Source organism: Sinocyclocheilus anshuiensis, unplaced genomic scaffold (assembly GCF_001515605.1).
Source record: "Sinocyclocheilus anshuiensis isolate Anshui unplaced genomic scaffold, SAMN03320099.WGS_v1.1 scaffold113, whole genome shotgun sequence".
NCBI classification, from domain to species: Eukaryota; Metazoa; Chordata; class Actinopteri; order Cypriniformes; family Cyprinidae; genus Sinocyclocheilus; species Sinocyclocheilus anshuiensis.
Genome location: NW_015539827.1, coordinates 132545 through 156916, shown reverse-complemented (window position 1 = coordinate 156916; position 24372 = coordinate 132545). Strand labels below are relative to the sequence as shown.

General features: G+C 36.4%; 1 protein-coding gene and 1 pseudogene across 1 annotated transcript in view; one reads left to right on the top strand and one right to left on the bottom strand.

Moving 5' to 3' along the window:
- The window catches only part of LOC107684226 (dynein heavy chain 5, axonemal-like), a 112086-nt gene extending 110363 nt beyond the window's left edge, over nucleotides 1-1723 (top strand). Inside the window, 1 exon segment of the mRNA XM_016480440.1 lies at nucleotides 1469-1723. Coding sequence (XP_016335926.1) covers nucleotides 1469-1620 — 152 coding nt within the window. The 3' untranslated portion in view covers nucleotides 1621-1723.
- Nucleotides 1724-3688: 1965 nt separating this feature from the next.
- The window catches only part of LOC107684225 (adenylate cyclase type 2-like), a 131685-nt pseudogene continuing 111001 nt past the window's right edge, over nucleotides 3689-24372 (bottom strand).

The following is a 24372-nucleotide window of genomic DNA, read 5'->3' as shown; positions in this document are numbered from 1 at the left end:
CGAGGCATTCGTTGCATCCAGTGGGGACATAATTATGGATTATAATGACTTATACTGTCTTTTTACGCGTTGCGTTGCATCGCGCCGCGTAAACATAAAACCATGTCTGCATTTGTGATCGGAGAAATGACAAACAACAAGCCCTACTCTACACTGCCCAAAAAACTTGCTTTAAATATAAAAAATATACGAACTCTTTAAATATAAAAAAACGTACTTACAGTCCATGAGTCAGAACAACCGGCATCGAAAGGAAAAATTGAAATCGCATCATATGACCCCTTTAAATAAAGGAACATAACAACAAAATGTCATTTAAAGCAGACAGACAGATAGCCTTCTGATGTTCCAGCCTAGAGTGAGGAACGGCCGGAGGGCTAGAGTGAGCAGAGGCGGGTGGTCTTGAGAACGGCACAGCCGGCGATTTCGACGAAGGAGCTTCTGGAAGGACATGTGACGACTCTGGACTGGACTCCGCTGCCTTCTGATGTTCCAGCAGAAATACATGACAAAGAAGAGATTAAAACTACAAGAAGAAGAAACAAAAAGTATGTTCTTTTGGCACCCTTTGTGGACCCAGGCTTCTAGTTCAAAGACTGTCACACTGATTAATCTTCAATAAACAGTAGCTGGTTGAATAATGATCTTGGATACTCAGGTCAGAAAATCAATATTATGGCAAATGCAGACTAACACCTAAGCAGCCACTATTCATATTGGGCTGAAATAGTAGTGTATGCTTAGAATGTTACTACAAATTCAGCTATTGTGTGACTGAATGCTTGATTTTATGCACCTGATTGTAATTATCAGTTGATACGGACAAAACACATGGATTAAAAGGAGGATATCCATATGCCATACAGAGTATACTTTATTTATTTTGCAATATGCAGATTCTTAACTTCAGGTAAATTATGTAAAACATGAATAAAGATTTTCTGTTATGTACTAAAATCATTTCTGCAGCCCAGCAAGTGTCATTTGCTTTTAGACAAAGTAAACAAAACAAGTTTAAGACAATATAAGAATGCACTTTAAATAAATGACATGGTAGTTTCACTTTTAGTTTTAGTTTAGTTTTTTAGTACTTTTCAGTGTTTGCAAAGGGAGTATTAACTGGAGGGGTGCCAATAGTTGGGGAATTTTATTTTATTTTATTTTATATTATTGATTTAACTTTAATAAAAGGCTATATTTTATTAAATGTAACATTAAATGCTAAAAACCAAATACATTTTTCCCCAATGGCTACCAAGTGTGCCGATATTTGTGGAGGGCATTTTATGTTAATTCCCGGGAGGTTGAATTGTTATTTTAGCCTAAATTAATGTGATTTGGACTCATTTAAACTATGCAATGGATTAACATTTGCAAGTAATATTTTTTTTTCTTAACTTTTCAGTTAATAGTCCTTTTAGTATAAGCATGCAAAACCTAATTGCTATATAACTGTATCTTTCCTAAGGTGTCAAAGATCCTCGCTTGTACTCATGTCCAATATATAAAAAGCCTGTTGGAACAGACCTGAACTACATTGCAGCTGTTAACCTGAGAACCAGTCACCCTCCAGAATACTGGATCCTGAGAGGAGTGGCCCTCCTGTGTGATGTCAAATAATCGCCTTATAAAATGATCGTGTACAAATGTAGACATTGTCTTTCTGATCTTTTTCTGTATTTTAACTGATGTTTACCCTGAACATTTGAATAAATAAACATGCACAGCTGTCTGTAGCACCATACGAAAGATCCTTCGAACCACAGCAAACGCCTTGACATCTAAACCTGTAAATCCATCATAAATATTGTCGTCGTACATTGTCATATGGTTTTCTGAGTGCCTCTCAAGACCATCTGCTGGGTCTCGTCTTTAAATGCATGAACCTGTGGATTAAAGGCCAAATGTAAGCCTGCTGATTAACAGCCCAGCTGAAGCGCACTGTCCTACAGTAAACACTCTCAGGTGTACAAGTCAAGGTTTATCTGTCTGAGCTGTGAAAGAGATTCACCTCAGCCCATTTTTAGCAGCTCAGAAGAGACCATTTATTCTGAGATGCAGTCTAATGTGTAAAATTAATTTCAGAATATGATTTTCAGATTCAGTTATTTTCCATCTGACCCAAACAGACATGGACAGTCACCCAAAATTAGTTTTGACAAATATCATCCTAGCACTGAAAAGAAAACATCAAGCAAGTTTGAGAACACAGGACTGTACCACAAAGAGAAACAAATTCAGGTTTTTGGTCAATGGATTGATTGCACGTTGCCAAAACAGCTTCATCAAATTATTATTATAGATGTCACACTAACGCCAAGACACAGCAGCATATAAATGCTGAGTACAAAGTACAAAAAAGTACAAAAATATAATTAAAAGTTAAACACAAATCAATACTACATTTTTAAAGTGTGTCTCCATCAGAGATGTCACTGTGCTCAGATGATTAGTTCAAATTCATATGTCTTCATGGTACAGGCCCCAATAGAATACAGAAATGTAAGATTTTTTTTTTTTTTATATATAAATACAGTTTACAATTTGATTTCTTAAAATAAATGGTATTGTATATCTCTCATTTTATCATTTAAATTTTCTCATTTCTTATTGAAATTTGATTTCATTAAATGATCTTGTCAACATCTTGACAATTCTCTCAGGCCAGCACTGAGCCAATGAGGGCTGTCTGTGTTGAGTTTGCATGTTTTGTGTTGTCATGGCTTTCAGTTGGTGCTCATGATGGGACATGGATACATGTTGTAACTTCTAAACTGAAAAAAAAAGTAATTGTGCACAGTTTAGAACCAGAGACACACAGTCACACTAACTCTGTAAAGCCTACTGTATCATATGTAATGCACTCATTTCTAATGTCTCTAAATGTTTCAACATTATCAAAAATTGACTGAAAAACCTGTTGTACACAATATAATACATGCCTTCTGCCCTTTAATAGTTTTTCCTTTTTTTTTTAAGTAAAAGACCTTTTAGTATAATTCTAAAAGCATTCCCTTTTGGTTGTGGTACACGTCTTTTTGTGAAACCTTTTGCTATGATTTTTATAAAGTAAATGTAAAAATAACATATAATGTTAGTAATATTTCAAGATGAACACACTGCACTGAAGCAACTTAGATTAATTGAATATCTGTACATAATTTTTTTTTAAATAAAAATCATGTTAAAATGTGAGCATCAAATATGATACATCAGGCTTTTGAGGAACATTCATTTGTACATCTCTCAATCGTCGTTGTATTACATTGTGTTATATGTTGTAATAATAATAATAATAATAATTCATATGTAGTCAGTGCTGATAGCCTCATGGGCAGTGCGCAGACATATAGTGCTGTTGTGCTTTGGGTGACCCGAGTTAGAGTCCCGGCTCGCGGTCCTTTCCCAAGCCTGTCCCCCTTCTCTCTCACACCTCGTTTCCTGTCAATATATACTGTCCTATAAAGGCAAAAATGCCGAAAAATAAATCTAAAAAAAAATCATATGTCAGACTTTACTTTCATTTGGCGAACTACAACTGAACAATGAATACATTAAGGCATAAATATAAAGTTCAGAAAAACTACTTTTTTTACTGCTGTTTTAGCCCATTATTTGTCCACTTGTGACAATAATAAAACAGAAAATATACAAACACCTCTCGGAAATTGATGACAGTGGTCCAGTACTCAAAGAAGGTGCACAGAGATTGCACAGAACAACTTGACAGTACACCGTGTTCATGAAATGTGTAAAGGGAAAAAAGTATTTTCATTATGAATAAAAACACGAAACAGACATACAAACATAGAATACTATATTGCATTCACAACTCTCATAGGGATATGTCCCAACTGTCCAAAGCTACATCTATATGCCCTTGGTGTACATATGTGACACATCATGCACAGCATGTTAGTGACACGACACAGAAACATTTAAGTACTAGCTTATTCCTGTCATTTGTAACTACAGCGTATCAAAAACTCTTAAATGTCTTAAAAATAAAGATGCCCTCAGAAAGACAAGTACATATAAAGTTTAATGAAGTTTTTAAAAAAGAAAAACAAAGAAAAGAAAAATGGCATTAAAACATCAAAACACTTTTTGTTATATTTGATTTTCTTACAAAATAATTGCTACCATACTTACAGTAGTACCGTGTGCACAAAACCTGCCTATGAGATACAGTAGAAATGGTATCACTTTCAATACATCCAATACTTCGTGCATCTAAAGACTAGGAGCAATTATTTACAAATGTCCCTTGTATTCCCGTTTGTAGATGTCTGCAGTTCATTGTATGTTTGTTGCTATGCTTCATGGCATTACATTCCCCTGGGATAAAGACCGGCTCATCTCAGTGTGGACGAAGTATGTTTTGAGCTCTCCTTTCCCTTTCACATTTATAATTCCTCTGCATGTGCACATGTAGCCTAATGTCTGCAAGATACGACTCGTCTCTTCTGTAACCTGCACACACACACACACACACACACACAAAGGAATTAAATGGGTTAATGAGTCATCGCACTACACGTTGTTCAAAGCATGAGCATTCTCCTAAACCCACTGGTTTTACACACAGAGTTACTTTAACTGTAATCAAACATCTAGTAAAAGGATTTGAGGCAATTAAAAATATTAAAAACCAATAAAGAAGCAAACAATGGTTCTGCACAGTTAATAATAATAATAATAATAATAATAATAATACAACTCTTATTATAAACCCTCTTACCTGTATTTTTCCCAGCACTCCTGTGCTGTCCATTCTGCTTGCTACATTCACTGTGTTGCCCCAGATGTCATACTGGGGCTTCTGAGCTCCAATCACCCCAGCTATCACAGGTCCATGATTAATACCTGCAGATAGTGATATACAGGTTATTGTAATATGCCAAATGTCATTAATGCTGTTTGCTTACATGGTGAAATGATGAAGGCTGTAATACTAAATTTTGTCCATGAGAAATCATTTAGGGACTCGACATTAAAATCTGTGAAAATGGTTCAATAGATTGACTTGTAAAAAAGTCCTAAAACCTAAAACCAAAATGCGTTCTTGTTTTAGGACAACTTTGATGAACTTTTTTGATCCACTTCACTTCACACACACACACACACACATGCACACACATGCATATAATCAGATGGCAGTAAATAACATTCATTTGTATATATCTTACAGTTTTTCTCAATCGATTTGACACATTTCTCCAAACTCCGGTCACTGTTCTCAAAACAGTTAACAGTGACCTGAACACTTTATAATTGTACAGATTGTATGTTTTCATTCATTTCATACAAATTACAGGTCATGCAAGTAATTTTCTCAAAACAATATGCTCAAAACTCTCAAATGTTTTCACAATAGTTAATACAACCAACCAATACTTCAAAATATCTGAAAAAAAGGTTTTACACAAATTACAATCATTTATGTACCATTTGTCCAAACACAACAAACCAAACTCTGTAATTTGTCATTCTATCAAATGAACATGGTATATTTTCAATTGGCCCTAAACTGATAACTATTCGGTTAATCATACACTCAACACAAGAAATGCAGTTTTCCTAATCGTTTACACATTTATCACAATTGCTTTAGAGTAGTAATAAAAGGGAAAGTATACAAAGAGCAAGAATGAATATGCAAATAATAATAATAAATAAAAATTAAAATGGGGGTGGGGGGTAAAGAAAGTGGTGTGAGGCTATAAAGTGGTGGAGTGGGTAGAGAAAGGCGTGTAATGAGAGAGAAGATGAAACGTGTAACAGGTAGAAAGAGATGAGCAGAGAGGAGGATGTGAGAAAAGAGGAGAGGAGAAGGAAAGGGAGAAGAGATGACTAGAGAGGAGTTTTACTATGATAGTAAAGATTTTTAGTCCTTCTGGGACAACTTCTGTTATTGACTGTAAATGTTCAAACATTTTTCAGAATTTAAGTTTGAGATCATTCAGGCGGCCAATCGAGATTATTTTGAATGGAACAGGAGCATTGTAGACATGGTGGTCCATAACAACAGCACCAGCCACAAATGAAGAGGCCTGTGGAGATGTTGAGACAGGAGCTTGTCAAGCATGGATTCAAATTTCTTACATTTTTTGTGTATATACAGTGGTGGCCAAAATTATTAGAACACTAGTATTTTCACCAGCTAAAAAAAATAATATATATACCCACCACTGTGCTGTAAAAGACTGATCTGTAGTTTTCAGAAAAGTTTGTTTGCAGTTCTTGCTGCTAAAGGTGGAATGAACCGATTTTAAGTTTAAAGGGGCAATTCGTTTTTTCGCATGGGTGACCACAGATGTTGGATAACAATTTTTTATTTTGTTTAGATATACACACTATATATAAAAACAAAACTCCCTGTTGAAGAATTACAATAAACATGTATTTTCATTAGCATATTTGTGCAACTACAGCTGAATGCGTTTTAAAATCAATAGAGAACACACCTATAGATTTTATGTTAATAAAGACACTTACAAAAAAGACACTTTAGGTTACACTTTATTTTAAGGTGTCCTTGTTACAGTGTAATTATATACATTTAAGTACTGAGTAATATTAATTAATTTAACAACATGTACTTACTATATGGCTAGGTTTAGGATTAGGATTAGGATTAGTGTTTGGTTTAGGGTTACACACTTTATTATTTTTTTACTCACCCACTCTAAGTTTGAAATCATTGAAGGAATGTTTATTGATGACATCAAGCTTCCCCACCAGTGCAAAGGCAAACTCCACCATGGTACCAATGTGCATGTACTGCCTGTCATGCTCCTATAAACACACACACACAAATCTCTTTATTCAAAGGGTAGAGTTGGACCACCAAAATGTTACAAGAATTAAAAGAAAATGATTCAATTAATCAAATAAATAAATAATCAGGATGAAAACTGCATCTGATTCCCATGAACAATTTGCATAATTTCACAGACGATTGATAGCATACATTCCTGATACCTGTGTATATTCTGGTCCTGGTGTGGCATTAAGTCCAGTGGCTGCCATATATGTGCTTCCAATGGTCTTTATCTTCTCCACTCCACTAAACTTTGGCTTAGAGAGCAACTACACAGGAAAGACGAAATAACCATAGCAGAGTAAACATCAAACAAACCATCAAAACTGCTTTGTGAAAAATGACTGCATCATGGTAATAACATTTATTTTTGACATAATAAGATGAATTTCATAGGCGAATGCAATTCCATAGCAAGCAAGCAGAATTTGCACACTACAGTAAGTTCAAAGTACACTTCAATGGGATAAAAGTTAAAGAGTAAAAAAGGTACTTTTCTAGGTTTCTAAAAGTACCTGAAGAAGCAATACGTTACCTCATCAAAGTCTGCAATGATTTCGTTGAGTAGTCTGAGGCACTCAAGACCTTCCTTGTTTACATCTGATTCTGTGTAGAACTCTTTGAAGTCCGGGATAGAAGCAAACATCACACACACCAGGTCATATGATTGGTGATACAAATCCTGTCATTCACAGAGGAAAAGGCAGCTCAGCCATAAATATCCAAGGACTGACTTTCAAACAGACAGCATTGGTAAAAGTTATAATCTCAAAAGATTTTTCTTCAAAACTATAATTCAAACAAGAAGAAGAAGAAAACAGCTGTCAGTTGTCAAGTACTTTCAAGCATCTAAATTCAAGTTATAAGATTCTCCATGGTTTCTATCTCCTCACATTCTTTCTTGAACTTGTTCTTCCACAGGAAATCCAACCTACAGTAATATTCATTCTGTTACAAGAGGACACAGAGGTAAAGAAACTGGAGGTCACAGCACTATTTCAGTTACAAACACGACAGAGCAAATCCATATGATAAAAGAAAGTCCTATTCTCATCACACAACATATATACGTACACAATACAAATACACAATGATGCTTTTTTGCAGTTCCATACTTCTATATATTTACATACTAGAGTTCAGATGCAAAAGCCTCTTAGTGCCATCTGAAATTTTCATCTAAAATTAGCATTTTTATCAGGCTCCTATGTTTAGGTTCAGTAATTTTACTCTAATGGCAATATATAGGTCCTTTTCTATGCAATTAAAGAGAAATAGCTGAACATTGTCAGACTCTGTTACGTGTTTTGTGTGTTTTGCTCCCCAAGTGTTTCCTTGTGTCCTTATTTGGTTCTTCCTGTTCCTGTTCTAATCATGTTTATTGTTTCATTAGTTCCAGGTGTGTCTCGTCATCCCATCATCTAGTCCTGTGTATTTATAGTGAGCCCTGTTCTAAGTTTGGTCGTCCGGTATTGTAAATGTCAACCTCCTCAGCTACATGTGTTTTCCTGGTTTCCTTGATTTCATTAAAATCTCCTTGTTGGTGTACTCCACGTCTCCTTGTTCCGCACTTCAACACAGTAGCAAACATGACACCGAACCTAAACAGTAAGCGGTTCCCTACTCTCCGTGTTTGTTTTTTCCCGGTTTAGAAAGTGTTTTCTTTTGGTCTTTTTCTATGGATCCCCTTGAACCATTGTGTTCGGTGTATCAAGACGGCAGTCCCCTGGAAGAGTACATCCAGGAGTTCCTCGCCTGCTCAGAGCGGATTTCCCTCGACCGGTGGACTCTGGTGGACTGTTTCTGGGGTGGTTTGCATGAGGAGATCGCTCAGCGGATGCCACTGGCAGGGTCCAGGTGGACCCTGCCCGATTACATCAACCTGGCTCGGTTCGTCAGCAGATCCTGTCTCCTCTCCGTCAGCCCAGAGGCATCACACAGTAGTCCCATCCATCCTCAGTCAAGTCGGCCGGCCGTTCATCAGTCAAGCTCGCCAGCCGCGGCTCACTCAAGCCCGCCGGCCGCGCCATTTACCCTCAGCCAAAGGAGGAGGATGAGGAGAAAGGGACTGTTCTCCGCCCTCATCCCAGCCCCAGAGCTCGCGCCAGTGTCCAGTCTCCGAGTTTAGCCCAAGGTTACCTTGTCCAGCCCAAGGAGGGCTCCAGTCCCCATGTCCAGCCCAAAGAGGGCCACAGTTCCCGAGTTAGGCCTACGGAGGCCCTCTAAAAACGATATTCTCCCCAAGGATTTTTTCTGGGGGGGTAGTAGGGGTCCATCCCTGGAGGCTGGGCCGAGTGCCGAGGCCAGGCTCAGAGAGGGCTCCAGTCCCCGAGTTTAGCCCAGAGAGGGCTCCAGTCCCCGAGTTTAGCCCAGAGAGGGCTCCAGTCCCCGAGTTTAGCCCAGAGAGGGCTCCAGTCCCCGAGTTTAGCCCAGAGAGGGCTCCAGTCCCCGAGTTTAGCCCAGAGAGGGCTCCAGTCCCCGAGTTTAGCCCAGAGAAGGCTCCAGTCCCCATGTCCTGCCCAAAGAGGGCTCCAGTTCCCACGTCCAGCCCAAGGAGGGCTTCAGTCCCCAAGTCAAGCCCGGGGAGGGCCACAGCTCCCGAGTTAGGCCTACCGAGGGCCTCTGAAACCGACATTCTCCCCAATAATTTTTTTTTGGGGGGGATTAGTAGGGGTCCGTCCGTGGAGGCTGGGCCGAGTGCCGAGGCCAGGCTCCCCGAGCTCCCTGTTCCGCCATTGCCTCCTGAACTGTCTGCTCTGCCATGGCCTCCTTAACTGTCTGCTCCGCAATGTCTCCCAGAGCTGCCTGATCCGCCATGGCGCCCCGAACGGATACCGCCCACCCCCGGGGAGTAATGTCAGACTCTGTTCCGTGTTTTGTGTGTTTTGCTCCCCAAGTCACATACATATATATATATATATATATATATATACATATCAATTTAAAATTATATAAATATATTTTGATTTCAAATAAAATGAAAAGCTTTTATATTTCCAATTAATAAAGTTTATTTGTAAAATTTATTTAATGATATCTATAACTATTTTATTACAGTAGTCCTTTCTGCTTTCACGGCAGTAGTAGCATTTCTTCATTATGTGAACATGCACACATAGAATATGCAAATAACATGATAACCATCAGCTGTTTTAATCTATAAATGAGCAAATGTACCTCCCCTTTAAAAAAAGAACACTCACCTGTCTAGCTAGAACAAGCAGAGTGACGAAGAATATAAAGAGAGATATAGAGCCCATAGTTTTCAAGTCTTTCAGAACTCCTGGCCTTGTTTTGATGAGAGACAGAGAGAGAGATATAAGACTTGTCAGCATCACTGTTTTTTTGTAACAAATCATGTCATCTGTAGCCCAGGATGGCTAGCAGACCATGTCCACCCCAGCTGTCAATTAGCAGGAAGTGTCTGTGCTGGTTCAGTGATTTATTTTCAACATCCAGCTCTGATTTCTAGAACAAAATCTGTAATCCTCAGGAAACTGTTGTGCATGAAGCGAATCCAAATTTTCTTTTGTTGTGCTAGTTTTGGTTATATGAGCCAAATATAGCAAGAGTTTTTTTGGATTATTGCATGAATTGCTTGACACTAAAAATCCTGTCATCATTTATAAATTTGATGGTTTAATGTATACACATGGTTACCTGTGATTACCATATCAGAGCAGATTTGACTAGCTGCTGTACACCAAAAGCTTACTGATAAATATAGATATTTAATGTTAAAGCCGAAACAATCATTATCTGCAACATACATACTACAATACTTAGCCAAAAGTATGTGGACACTCCCTTCTGCATAATAGGGCCCTTAAATCCAGTGAAAACAAATCTTAATGCTACAACATACAATGACATCTGTGACACAATGACCCATGTGCACAAAGTAAGATCCAAATGGTTTACCAAGTCTGGTGTGGACATGACTGACTTAAAAAAAAAGAAAAGTACAAAAGCATAGACCTATAACCCACTGAGCATTCAAATACTGACTGCAAAATAATTTTGTATGAAAATCTATGCAGCCATGTTCCAGTTGCCTTCCCAGAGGAATGTAGGTTGTTATATTTAGAAGTACAGGAAGGACCGACTTTCTATTAAAGGGGTCATATGATGCGATTTCAATTTTTCCTTTCTCTTTGGAGTGTTACAAGTTCTTGGTGCATAAAGAAGATCTGTAAAGTTGCAAAGACTATAGTCTCAAATCCAAAGAGATATTCTTTATAAAAGTTCAGAGTCAGCCACACCTACCTAAAACGGCTCGTTCTAACATGCCCCCACATATCTACGTCACTATGTGGGAAGATTTGCATAAAGCCGCCCAAATGTTCACGCACAGAAAGAAGGCACATTTCATTACACCAAATACACAAAATAATGTTCTTTTTAGCAGCATCATATGACCCCTTTAATGTCAATGCCCAACCACATATTAGTGTATTGGTCCCTACATAATTCTGACCATATAGTATATATAACAAGTTCTCACCTATCCAGGATCTCTGTTTTGTAGAGGAATTTACTGTACTCGTCCAGCAGAGATGCATGTGTTTGAAGTATGATGATGCTGTAGAGCACCACGGCTGTTAGCATGATGAGCAACTTCAGTTCATAGTTGATCCTCAGAAACACTGAGCAGGAAATCAGGCCCAGAATGCAACTGTAGATAAAATACTAACGGCAGGAAAACAGAAGTCATAAATATTGTGTTGTGACTGTAAAAACCTCACTTATGTTCTTACTAAATAAACTATATTTGAATCAATGGTGATAAGACATGGATCAAAAACAAAATCAGTCAGCTATTCTCTATCGACTAAAAAGCTATGCAACTTGTTAAACAGTAAACACTGTGATACTTTGAATTCATGTGTTTAAGGACTGTTCTTCAGGCTGAACTGCCTTTTGACTCCTGTATGTACAGTATAACCAGTAAAAACATCTTTCCAAAGTGTATGAAACAAAATTAAAGGATAAAAAGGATATAAGATAATGTGGCATATTAGAAATATTTCAGCATTGTGTAATTAGGTAATTAAATCCCTATTTGAAAAACTGGGTTAAACTGCACTAGTCATGAAATCATAATCCAATAACAACATCATCCATGTTCATAACCAAATCAGATGTGCAAAATGACCTTCACACTGAATAGTTTTCAATGAGTTACATTGATGCTATACTGTATAATGCATTGAGTATACGCTCAAGAAATCTCTGTCTGAAATTCATTTTCAACAGTTTTTTCAACTTCCTCGTTGCATAAAATCACAAATGAATGCCTTGTAGCCAATTACCAGCTATTATAATTTCAGCAGAAAAAGAAACGTCCCATTTTCAGGATATTGTATTTTAAATATAATTTTGTAAAAATTAGAATTTACATAATTTACACCTCAAGAAATTTGCTAGAAATAAAAGCAGTTGAAAGTGAGAGGACGTTTCTGTTTTTTGCTGAGTTCATAATGAATGTTATTTCACATGTTACGTATAATGCTGGTCAAAAGTCCAAGAAAGGACACATACCAGATCGTTTCCACATTTACTCTTCTAAAAACGTAGCGGAATATGGTTAGCTGCGCAATGTCGTCTTTTGCCATAATACCTGCAGACTGCAGCCAATAGAAATCTCTATCGGTGCGTGTCCTGCTCCTCACAGAACAGATCGTGAAAGCAGACTGCAGTTTGTCATTCATTATAACAAACAAAGTGTAGAGACGATGTAAATAATAAATGCAGTGTGCAGTGTTGAGAGCTTCATTAAAATGCAAGTTTGTGAGATTGCGACGAACTAAGATGGGTGACAGATTTTTAATGATAAAGGGAGTTAACAAATGGGATATTGATTTTATACAACAGTTTTATACATTTTTGATTTTATACAAAAAGTTAATATTAAATTGACTTACATTTTAGGAACACTGTTGTCTGATTGTGCTCTGTTGTCAACAAAAATAGTTCCAACCAAATTCACAGCTCAGCCGCTGCACATCTCCATTCAAACACAGCGATGTTTCGTTTATGAATGAATCTGCGTTTTTGAACAAATCTAGAGAGTCAATTATTCAATGACCCATTCATAAAGAGAGTCACTTGCTTCGTTCCTAAATGAATCAGCCGTTTGAACAAATCGATTGAATAAATGAATCAGTAACCAAGACTTTGACTTGCTGCCACCTACTAGTGGTTTCAGTTTCATTTTTAAAGTATAAATTTAGTCATTTAAATCTTTAACATTTCTGTATTCAAAACTTTATATTTAAAACATTAATCTCATAACATTGGCATTATGAGATTATGACATTATGCATTAATGCCACCTCTGAGTCTTGTCAAAAGGTCTGTAAATATTCCACATTTGTGCTCTTTTGTGCCGTGCAAAGATGGATTGTTGATGTTTAATTTGACTGGTAACTTATTCTTCGTGATTGAATCTTATCATTTTAGTTGAATTTATTTTTTTATTAATTTTTTTTATAAACATTTGTAAATCTTTTTTTTTTTTTTTTGCACAAAAGATGACACATTTAATAAAGTTAGAAAAATGGCATTACAAAGATAAAAAAAAGGAGTCAAATATCACCTTATAATGGGAAGATTAATTTATGTCATTGATCAGGTGTTCCTAATTGTTTTTTTTGTGTTTTTGTTTTAAGTAGGAGCACAAGTGCTCCTGAAAATAAATGTAAGCGTAGGCGAGTCCTTAAGAATGTCATGTTACCTTTTAAAAACTGACGCAACGTTCTGGCAAAGTGTAAACTATTAAATAAATATAATCTACAAATCATGCAATACTGTACCACTAAATAAGAAGTTTTTTGAGGGCTTTGCTAAACAGGCCAATTAGAGACAATAATCATTCTCATTTTTTATTAACTCATTTTAAATTTCACTAATCAAATCAGTTTTTTTTTTTAAATAAAAACAGGGTCATTAATGATGCTGACATTATAACGTGCAAATTCACACACAACGTATCTTTAATTTGGCCAGAATTGCAGGTGCAGAATTACAGTATGAAATAAGTTTAATGTTACTATGGATTATATAAGGGTTTTATAATTAAACACATCTGAAAGACACCCCCCACCCCCCCTTTTTATCTAGAGTCCCCCGAGTGAATTTTTGCCATTTCCACCACTGTGTATACATAAATACACGCATATACAGTATATATTTTGAAAATATTTACCTGTACTTACATGTATATATTTATATTCATATCATTTATAGTATATATAAATATATATAGTATATAAACATAACACATTTCTCTTAAACATATACGTGCATGTATGTGTATTTATATATACATAAAAATATACACAGTACACACACATATATTACGTAAACAAAAACTTTTATTTTGGATGCGATTAGGTCTAATCGCGATTAATCGTTTGACAGCACTAAAATAAATACATACATACATACATAAAAATGCATATAAAATCAGTAAAATCTTTTATTCATACAATTAAAAAGATGATCAGAAAGAATTTCTCTGAACTAATTTGTCTTCAGTATAATTTATTATAAAATAATTTAAATAGACAATGAAACACACACACATATATATATATATATATATATGTATATATATATATATTTATATATATATATATAGAGAGAGAGAGAGAGAGAGAGAGAGAGAGAGATGTGGTTGGTTGTGTGTGTGTTCACTGCTGTGTGTGTGCACTTTGGATGGGATAAATGCAGAGCACTAATTCCGAGTATGGGTTACATGTCAGGTCACTTTTTTTTTAAATTTTATTTATTTATTTATTTATTTGGATGTTAAATATTAGGCTATATTAGTAAGTAAAATTATAAACATGTAGCAGTTTTGTTGAGGAATGAATCTCACACTCCCACAAATTAATATCTTGTGGCTAAGACATAGTATCATGTTTCTACTAGTCACAATGTCGTGTCCATGACAAAATAAAGTGAACCAAATATGTCCCCTCCTGGTCACTGTATACTTAAAATCTTAAAAGTATATTTTTTAAAAATATACTGTTTCTTGACACACATAAGTATGTCACTTTGTAATAATGACAAATTAAAAGTTTAATTTAAAGTACATTTTAAATCATTGTTTTTAATAATATTTTGTCATGCTTTAAAGAAATACACTTATTTTGACTAACAGAGGCACATGTGAAGTATTGATTACAATTTTACCTCTTGTGTTTTTTAAATTACATTTAATGTTAATATTTTACATTTATACTAAATTGCAACTTTATCGTTACAATGTTTGATTACAAACATATTTAAATACATGACATACAAGTATAAATGACATAAGACAGTAGAAGTCAGATGGGTCAGAAAGCTCTTTTAAGTTCAACTAATTGTATTTAATATAAAATTGAACTATAAAACAGTTTCATTTAATTGTAAACAACATGCAATTAAGTGTTCAAAACCATTACATTCAGCTTGCATTTCAATTTATTTTTTATAATAGGTATACTGAAGTGTACTTCTTTTTCACAAGTGTACCAAATGCCCCAAACAATAGCAGACATATGTGTTTCTTCCAAAAAGATTTCACTATAAGTACACAAGAATCTAGTTATCTAAAGTAAACAAGTTTGTCTGATGAAGACCTTAGGGTCAAAACGCTGTGTTTATTTTAATAAATTGATCTTTGGGAACAGCAGGTGCAGTGTGCCAATTCTTGTTTACTTATAGTGAAGTGCTTCATTTGAGCACCTGCCTACAGTTTCTGGATGTGCACATATTATATCTTTTTCTTCCAAAAATAACAAATAACAATGTAATGTAATGTACATTGTGCTAAACGAATGATTGGGTTTTGCTAAAACAGTGTTAAAACTATTTAGTGACGTGACATGTGGCCAAGTATGGTGACCCATACTCGGAATTAGTGCTCTGCATTTACCCATCCAAAGTGCGCACACACACAGCAGTGAACACACACCCGGAGCAGTGGGCAGCCATTTATGCTGCGGCGCCCAGGGAGCAGTTGAGGGTTCGGTGCCTTGCTCAAGGGCACCTCAGTCGTGGTATTGAAGGTGGGAGAGAGCGCTGTACATTCACTCCCCCCACCTACAATCCCTGCCGGTACGAGACTCGAACCCACAACCTTTGGGTTATGAGTCCGACTCTCTAACCATTAGGCCACGACTTCCCCAAATAATTGGGGATTTAGCAAATAATCACTAGATTCCATTGGTACTTACCAAGAAATGCCCAATGAAGCAAATGAGCAGAATCACAGACAGAATTAAGAAAGACATTCCAAATGATATTCCCAATATTGCCGTTCTGAAATAGATAGAAAGCACATGTTGTCTTAAATCACAAACGGAAGAAAGTGAGAACAGGTGTTCTCGCTCACAAATTCATCCTGGCATCTCCAACTCTAATTCAACAAATTCATCCTGACAGCTCCAGTTCATTACAGCGAAGACTTAAATAAACACCTTTTGTAACAGAGATAAACATAAGTCAGTAGAAATGAAGAATTCTAAGTTAAACAAAACATTTCTATGCATTTGGATACAGATTGCATTCTTTAAACCCTTCTATGACATTTCCTGTGTTGTCATGCATTGTGAAACAGGTGCAGAATATGAACAAACTTACTTTGGCAGAACCAGGATCTGAACAATGAAAATGCAGAAGAATATCAAGCAGGCACAGGTCACATAATATTTGAAGGCCGGCAGGGTCGTTGCTCTATACTGCAGGGAAAGGACACTTTTCTCATTCAGAATCTAACAATTTGGTATTTTTTAATTTAGTTGACTGATTTGTTTCATTCTGTCTTATCATGGATGACAACAAACAGGTTTATGTTTCAATTATTTATATGGTGATGTATTATTAAAAAAACTATGGATGACTCTAGTTCAAATTAACATAAGCTTACAAAGTATCAGTGCTTACCTCTTTTTCCAATGTTTTATTGTGGAAAAACAAAGATATTCTCTGAATGTCCTCCGATTTGAGCCATTGTCTATGGAAATAAAAAGACACGTATAGATAAAACCAACCAACAAAGAACTGGAACATTAAACATCATGGGCAAATAAAGCAGAGATATGAGATGACCTACTTTTGAGAATTGATGCCATCAAAAGTTCGAATCATCCTCTCGTTGAGTTCCTCCTCAAAACGCTTCTTCTGAGATTTTGTTCTGAGGAGGACACTGACTTATTAATGACTCTGTCTATGATGATCTCTTTGGCATGCATTCATAAACATAAAATATATTTACCATTTCAATTAATTCTATACATATTAATTGTACTGTATGTCTTTAAATACTATGTTTATTACAAAAAGGTCAAAACTAGGATCACTAGGCTTGAGAACAGATTAAATATGTCACCTACTGTAGCATAACTGCCCTTTAGTAGGCTAAAAACAATGTTACTGTTGGAAAAAGATACAGAAGTTAAATCACCTCTCTGAACGCCTCTGAAAGTGGTACTGGCCCATGGGGACATCCTGTTAATAAGAAAAGAGTAGGTGGTGAGTAATTTTTAGCAGTAGGGACATCTCAAACAAATAAAAGTCACAAGAACAAAAGCTGTTTTTATATTTTTGTAACAATTTTTAAAATGCATTTATATTTATTTATACGATATTAACATTGACATCTCAAACACATAAAAGCCACAAGAACAAAAGCTGTTTATGTAGGTTTTTGCTAAAAAAAAAAATACATTTATAATTATTTATATCATATTAACATGTATCGACAGCTTTTAGGATGGAAATACATGTACATGACATATGTCAAAAATTGTATTTCACATATACGAACACATATTTGTATGATCTAGATATATGTGGTAATATATAAAATTCCAATTTATAATAGGTTTCATACTGTATATGTTTGTCTTACGTCATGTGACAATCTATTTCAAATATGAAAATGTAATATATGTACATATATTACATTTGCGTATGGGACTGGTGGGTCTTGAACTGTAAATAGGATGAAAATAGGATGAACACAAATATTACAACTAACTATATAATTGTGCATAGTTATATATTAGAATAATATTTGTATTTATTTATTTTTATTTCACATCAAAAGCTGATTTACCTCACTTGTATATTAATTTTACCAAGTGCTATTTATTAATTTTAAAAAGTGTCAAGTTTTAAAAAATTATTTAAGGACATTTTTATTTACTTTTGTACATTAAGCAGTTTAACTTCTTAAAATCTCCCCTCTAAAATCTAGGCCCTGAAAAAAAGAAGAAGAAGAAGAAAGGGAGGACTGTTGAGAACTGCTATTGGAGAGTTCATAGTGTCTCATAGGCAAGCTCACAGCAGTGTTGATTTTTCCATTCTCATTGGTCATGCTGTCTCTGTGGTGAAGGTTGGCGAAAGGCTTGGCTGCACCCCATGACTCCAGGTATCTGGTCATCCTCACTGAAGCTCTCATTTTAGTCCCATAGATGGCGTGTCTGGGTCTGTAGTGGTGCTGAGGACTTTTTCTCTCTGCCTGAAAAAAAACAGACCACAGTCTAGACAAACTTCACTAAACCTACTTAGCTGCGTTTAGTAAGTGCCTTAGATAGCTTAGTAAATATTGCCACGAGATTTTGTAATGACAGCAGCATCAGCAATAATGGCTAGGTTTTGAAAGAAAGCTTTAGACTTGAAGGAAACAAAAGCGACTGTTCATTTGTTCTTCATACCTTTGGGTTGATCACTAAGTAGGTTACAACTCCATGCTCTTTTAGATAAGGATCACGCTCCTGGCCATCTCCATCTTCAACCTTATATGCCCCATTCAAGTGCTCAAGAGTCACTGAGGTGATGTGGACTCGTCTATTCATCGAGAACTTGCAATTACTATCGTTTTTCTGACCAGATTGTCAACAATTTCACATCTTCTACAAACTAAAAAATGTGTATTATAATTATGAATAGCTTTAATTAAAAATTAAACAAACAATAACATAAAACCCCCACAATGGCTTACCCAGGTACACCACCTGCTTCCATGTGATTGGCTAAAGTCACATCATGTGACCAGACATCATATTGCCATTTCTGGAGGCCAATCACACCACAGAGAACGTTTCCAGAGTGAACACCAACTCGCATGTTAATGTCCACTCCTGTGGCGTCTCGCACTTTCCTATACAGAAAAGGAAGAAGGAAATAACAACACACCGCATCAGACACCAGAGCATCGATTTAACCTTATACCATAACACGATTAGAAACACATTGAGACAAGGTACATGGCTTTGACCTTTTAAAAGGCACGACCTTTTGAATGTTGTTTTTGTCACTCCAATTCACAAGTTGCAAGAGATGCATAAAAAAGTGGTGAGCATGACCCTGTTGAAAATTAATCATTTACTCAAACCTGTGACTTTCTTTCTTCTTTAGAGCAAGATGCTCTGGAGGCCAATCACACCACAGAGAACGTTTCCAGAGTGAACACCAACTCGCATGTTAATGTCCACTCCTGTGGCGTCTCGCACTTTCCTATACAGAAAAGGAAGAAGGAAATAACAACACACCGCATCAGACACCAGAGCATCGATTTAACCTTATACCATAACACGATTAGAAACACATTGAGACAAGGTACATGGCTTTGACCTTTTAAAAGGCACGACCTTTTGAATGTTGTTTTTGTCACTCCAATTCACAAGTTGCAAGAGATGCATAAAAAAGTGGTGAGCATGACCCTGTTGAAAATTAATCATTTACTCAAACCTGTGACTTTCTTTCTTTTTTAGAGCATAAAATAAGATGCTTAACAACATGCCCTAGCTGTTCTTTTCCATACAGCGATCTGAGGATTTCAAGTTCCAAAAAAGCACCATAGGACAACAAAAGTAGGCCCTGTGTTTCTTATGTTATATTACATGTCTTCTGTAGCCATACAATTGCATCATGTGGGGACAGACTAAAATGTACATTTTAGTAAATACAACTTATAGCTCTTAAATATTTCTTTAGCACATACAAACCTGCAGTTTCGTGATCAGTCACAAGTGATAACAGACCCTGAACAATATGATTTTGTAATTTATTCAAAAATGTTCTCAGCCGTTAGAAAATTATTTAAAATTTCTTCGTTTGGTTTCCACAGAAGAAAATAAAAGGGTTTAGAAAGACATGAGACTGAAAAATGAACAACAAATTCCATTTTTGTGTGAATTATTCATTTTATAAAATGGTGCTGATCTATAAAACATTTATTGGCACTTGGTTTAAAATGAAAACTAAAGTGCTTCTACACTATGGCTTAGAATAAGCACTCGAAACATACAATATAGAATTTTCATAGAATATTCATAAAATGTACTCTTTTTTTTTTTTTGGGTTGATAATACGTTATTCTACAACACTGTGTTTCCAACGAGTTTTCTTGCAATCCTTAAACAGGAATTCACAGCACATTTTCCAACACCACAATTTGCCAGCAACTATTAATAGAGAGATTTCATTCTTCCAGGTTTCTGCAGAACTGGTAGAGATAAGAGAAAGACAGCTCTCTCGTCTAGACTCAGCACCAGTCATTTTCCACAGTCTGACCTCTGAGGCCTCCGACTCATTATCGGGATGGCCAGGTATCATGTCCTTCACAGCAGTACTGGGCCGAGACCAATCAGCCCCTCTGCGTGGAGGATTATAGGACTGGAATAGAAGCTTTGCTGCTGGACTGACTCTGCCTAAATTCTATCATAGAAATAGAGCACACAGTTTGCTTAAATCCTGGTATATTTATTGTATAATAAAATGCTTTTAATTTGATGCAAATTGAAGTTACGTGTAAATAGAAACAGAATGATGATACAGTATGTTCTAATCTCCAGTGGTAATGTGCAATAAAGCCAGATGTTTACAGTGTTGTTCTTTAGAGACAAAGCGTGAACAGGTCTGCAGAATATATACTAATTATGAACCTAGGACAGATGTTTTCAAGCTAATCAGAGGCAAAGAATCTTTCAGCTAAGATCTAAAAGAAACAACAGATGTACAAGCTCTTTGGAAATGTGCAGTTTGACAGATGTTTAGACTGGTGGTTCTCAATTGATTTTGCTGCAGAACCCAGATTGTAGACCCTAAGTACCAAAATTGTTTATTGTAGTATTTAGTAGTAGCAGATCAAATTAGTATCAAAAACACCACTGATAGCAGACATGTGGGGCTGAACTTACTTAATAGCTTCGCACATGTCAAGACCCATCTTCACACAGTTGTTGGCATGATTTGGCAAGGACTCTGGGAGGCCAGATACACAGTAATAACAGTCCCCTAAAATTTTAATTCTCATACATTCATTTTCCTGAAACACACAGAAACAATCAAGAATGTCAACAGCCAGAAAAAAATTTTTTTTTGAAATTATCTGCAACATTTGGTTTGAGTTTTACAAAGTAATATATTTTCCAAACCAGAAGGTTTATATCAATAAAGTACATGTCAGTCACTGGATTAGGAGATCCAGCTTACCTTGGCAATCTGGTCAAATTTGCCAAATAGCTCATTCAACATATGGACCAACTCTCCAGGTGAGCAATCGGTGGCCAAACGGGTAAATCCAACAATGTCAGCATACAAAATACTGTAAGAGAACATACATTTGCATGGGTGACTCAGGACTGGAAAAAAAGACATACCGATTTATTTAGATGAACCTTTTTTATGCATCTGACACTGTTTAATTGCTTCGGACTTATTGTATTTCCCATGCAGCAGAACAATAGAATAATGCTAATGGCAATGTTCCCCTCAGACCATAACAGAATGAACCGCCACAAGAAAAGCACCCTCAAAATATTGTGTTTCTCAAGATCTCTGCATGTCTGAACGTGTGACACTTCATGTGACGTGATCTTTTTGTATTCTTTTAAATCCCTGACCTTTTCATTTCTGTGCATTACAGACATAGAAAAGATTTCCTGCTAATGTTGCTGTCTCACAGGGAATGAAAGCTTAAGTAACAAGCAAGAATTTTGGCACGCCAAGATATTATGTTAAATAAAAAAGTCCTTTAAAAACTGTGAGACATTGGAACTTGACGGACTTGGTTACTTCATCGGAAGTCCACCATTTGAAAAAAAAAAAATAACACCTTGGGTGACTAAATTTGTTTATTCACAAACAGTCCAAATGGGAGGAATACAACTCATCTGCTCATTGCTCTGCACAGCAAAACGGCAAGAGTCAAAAGAGCTCAAAACTACATACATTTTTAATTACCCCCCAAAGCCCCAATCTCCCCCTGCCACCCCTGTGGAGGAAATTCTTATTTTCTAGTTATATTATCAACACACCTGACATTAGTGTGACGTTGTACATATAAATTATGGAAGTTGTTGGTGTTTTCCACCTGACCAAACTTTGGCCCCTGTAGTCTCTGTATGATTTCAGCTTTCATCACTCGGGCAATGTGAGCAGGAAGCAGAGACAGCAACAGACGTTCCTGTAGCAAAAACACACCACAAGAGGGGATGAGATAATTATATCTCACATGCACACTTGTCTGGCTTGTCTCTTTGATATGTGCAGCAGAGATTTGAGTCTGATATAAAAGCTTCTGTTACCTAAAAGAACTGCACACACAGTCTTCTTAACAAAAAATAAAGAAAAGTGCAAAGAAATAAGTGAAGAAACACATCCACTGTATCATTTACACGCTCTGTTCCAAAACCTGGAGAGCATTCAAAGGCACCACACAGACGTGTTCCCAATATGAAGGCTATTCTAAAGGGTATGTAACTTTATTATGACCCCTAAGAATGTTTTAGTCAATAGGTTTTGTAAATAAATAAATATATTAACCAATCAGCCAACTGTGAGGTTTCATGACAGTTATGATTTTGCCATAGGGTCAGCTACCTACATGATTAAACATGATAACCTGCAACTGTTACCTTAAAGAGCAATTTTTACCTGATTTAACCCATAAAAATTAGTTTTGTTGGTATAATTACTATAGTTTGATTCAGGGGTACTAAATAGTATTCTTGGATTCGAATACAACTAGTTAAAATTAAGATTTGCCATTTTTAGGTTACAGTTTTCATTGGTTTTATGACTTTTGGAACTTGGATGTTTGTCTGGTGAATACAACAGTATCAATAATATTTGGGAAACTCTATAACTTTTATAAAGTCGCATTAAAAATGAATTAAGCAATTTAAGCATCACAGAAAATTCCTGCTGCACATTAGTTCTGCTATATTAGCCTTTGCTTACTGGAGCTCTTCAAGCAAATTATACCTTAGCTCACATTTTTCACAGGAGATGTGAAAATCCATGAGTCAAAGGCTTCTGTAATGTGATATTCTTCTGGGATTGATATAATTGGGTTACGGTGGATTTTTGTGAAAAGGTAAAACTAAGATTACCGCATTCAATTTCAGATTTGATAAGATTTCATTACTAGGCATAAAGTGTGAATGAGTTTAATTAGGTCTAACAGGGATGGTCTGGAGGGTCATTATGAAAGCTTATGATAGCTTGTGCTACACGCAAGAGAAGGTTAATTGCCCAGTCGGTCTGGTACATTTCCCCTAATCAACCATAATGAACTTATAAAAATCATTTTACAATCCTGATCATTTTATTAGCAGCTACATAAAAGCCATATACATTAATTTACGCTGTGACAAATGCATCATTGTCCTCTTTTTCCACTAATTAATGTGCTATACGATGAATGTAGTATCTATTGCAATAACAACAACAGCAGAAAACTGTGCAACGTTGCAGTGGTAGCTGAGACCACTGAGCTGTGGAAAGCACAATTCATCACCCGTAGCCTGAGAGGATATTCTTAAGAGGTTAATCCAGAGGAGAGCAGAGAGGCAATGTTTGACCTCTCGCAGAACATATAGTCTGTTGGAAGACAGCCAATATGCCAGCAGCGGCCTTCAGACTTCACAGAGGCAGGAGTGGGCTTCAGTCACACCATCTGCCTTTTGGCGCTTTTCCACTGCGTGGTACGGCACGGTACGGCTCGGTACGGTTCACTTTTTGGGGGTTTTCCACTGGGTACAGTACCTGGTACTTTTTTTAGTACCACCTCGGTTGGGGTTCCAAGTGAACCGTACCGTTACCAAAACGTGATGTGTAAACTCTGCTGATCACAGATTGGCCGGAGTGAATCGTCACAACTGCGTCACTCAACTTGCGACACAAACACAAAAGAACCGCTAGATTTAAATCAGCACAGCCAGCGAAGGATCGAACGCAACTGTTTTGAACGAGCGCACCTTTTTTTAACAACCAAAAAGTTTTGTTGTCTGTTGTGGAAGAACAGACATTCCTCTCGTTGATAGCAGAGGAGCAGATCCAGCGAGAGCTTGATAGGGCGACGCGGAATGAAAAAGTTTTTTTTAGGAGTCGTGGTAGTAAAGGCAGCGCAACTATAACGACATGTGAATAATCCCACGCACTCTAAAGCGATACTAAACTGCAGTGGAAACGCTAACCGAGCCGAACCGAACCGAACCGAGCCGTGCCGAGCCGAGTCGTACCACGCAGTGGAAAAGCGCCAA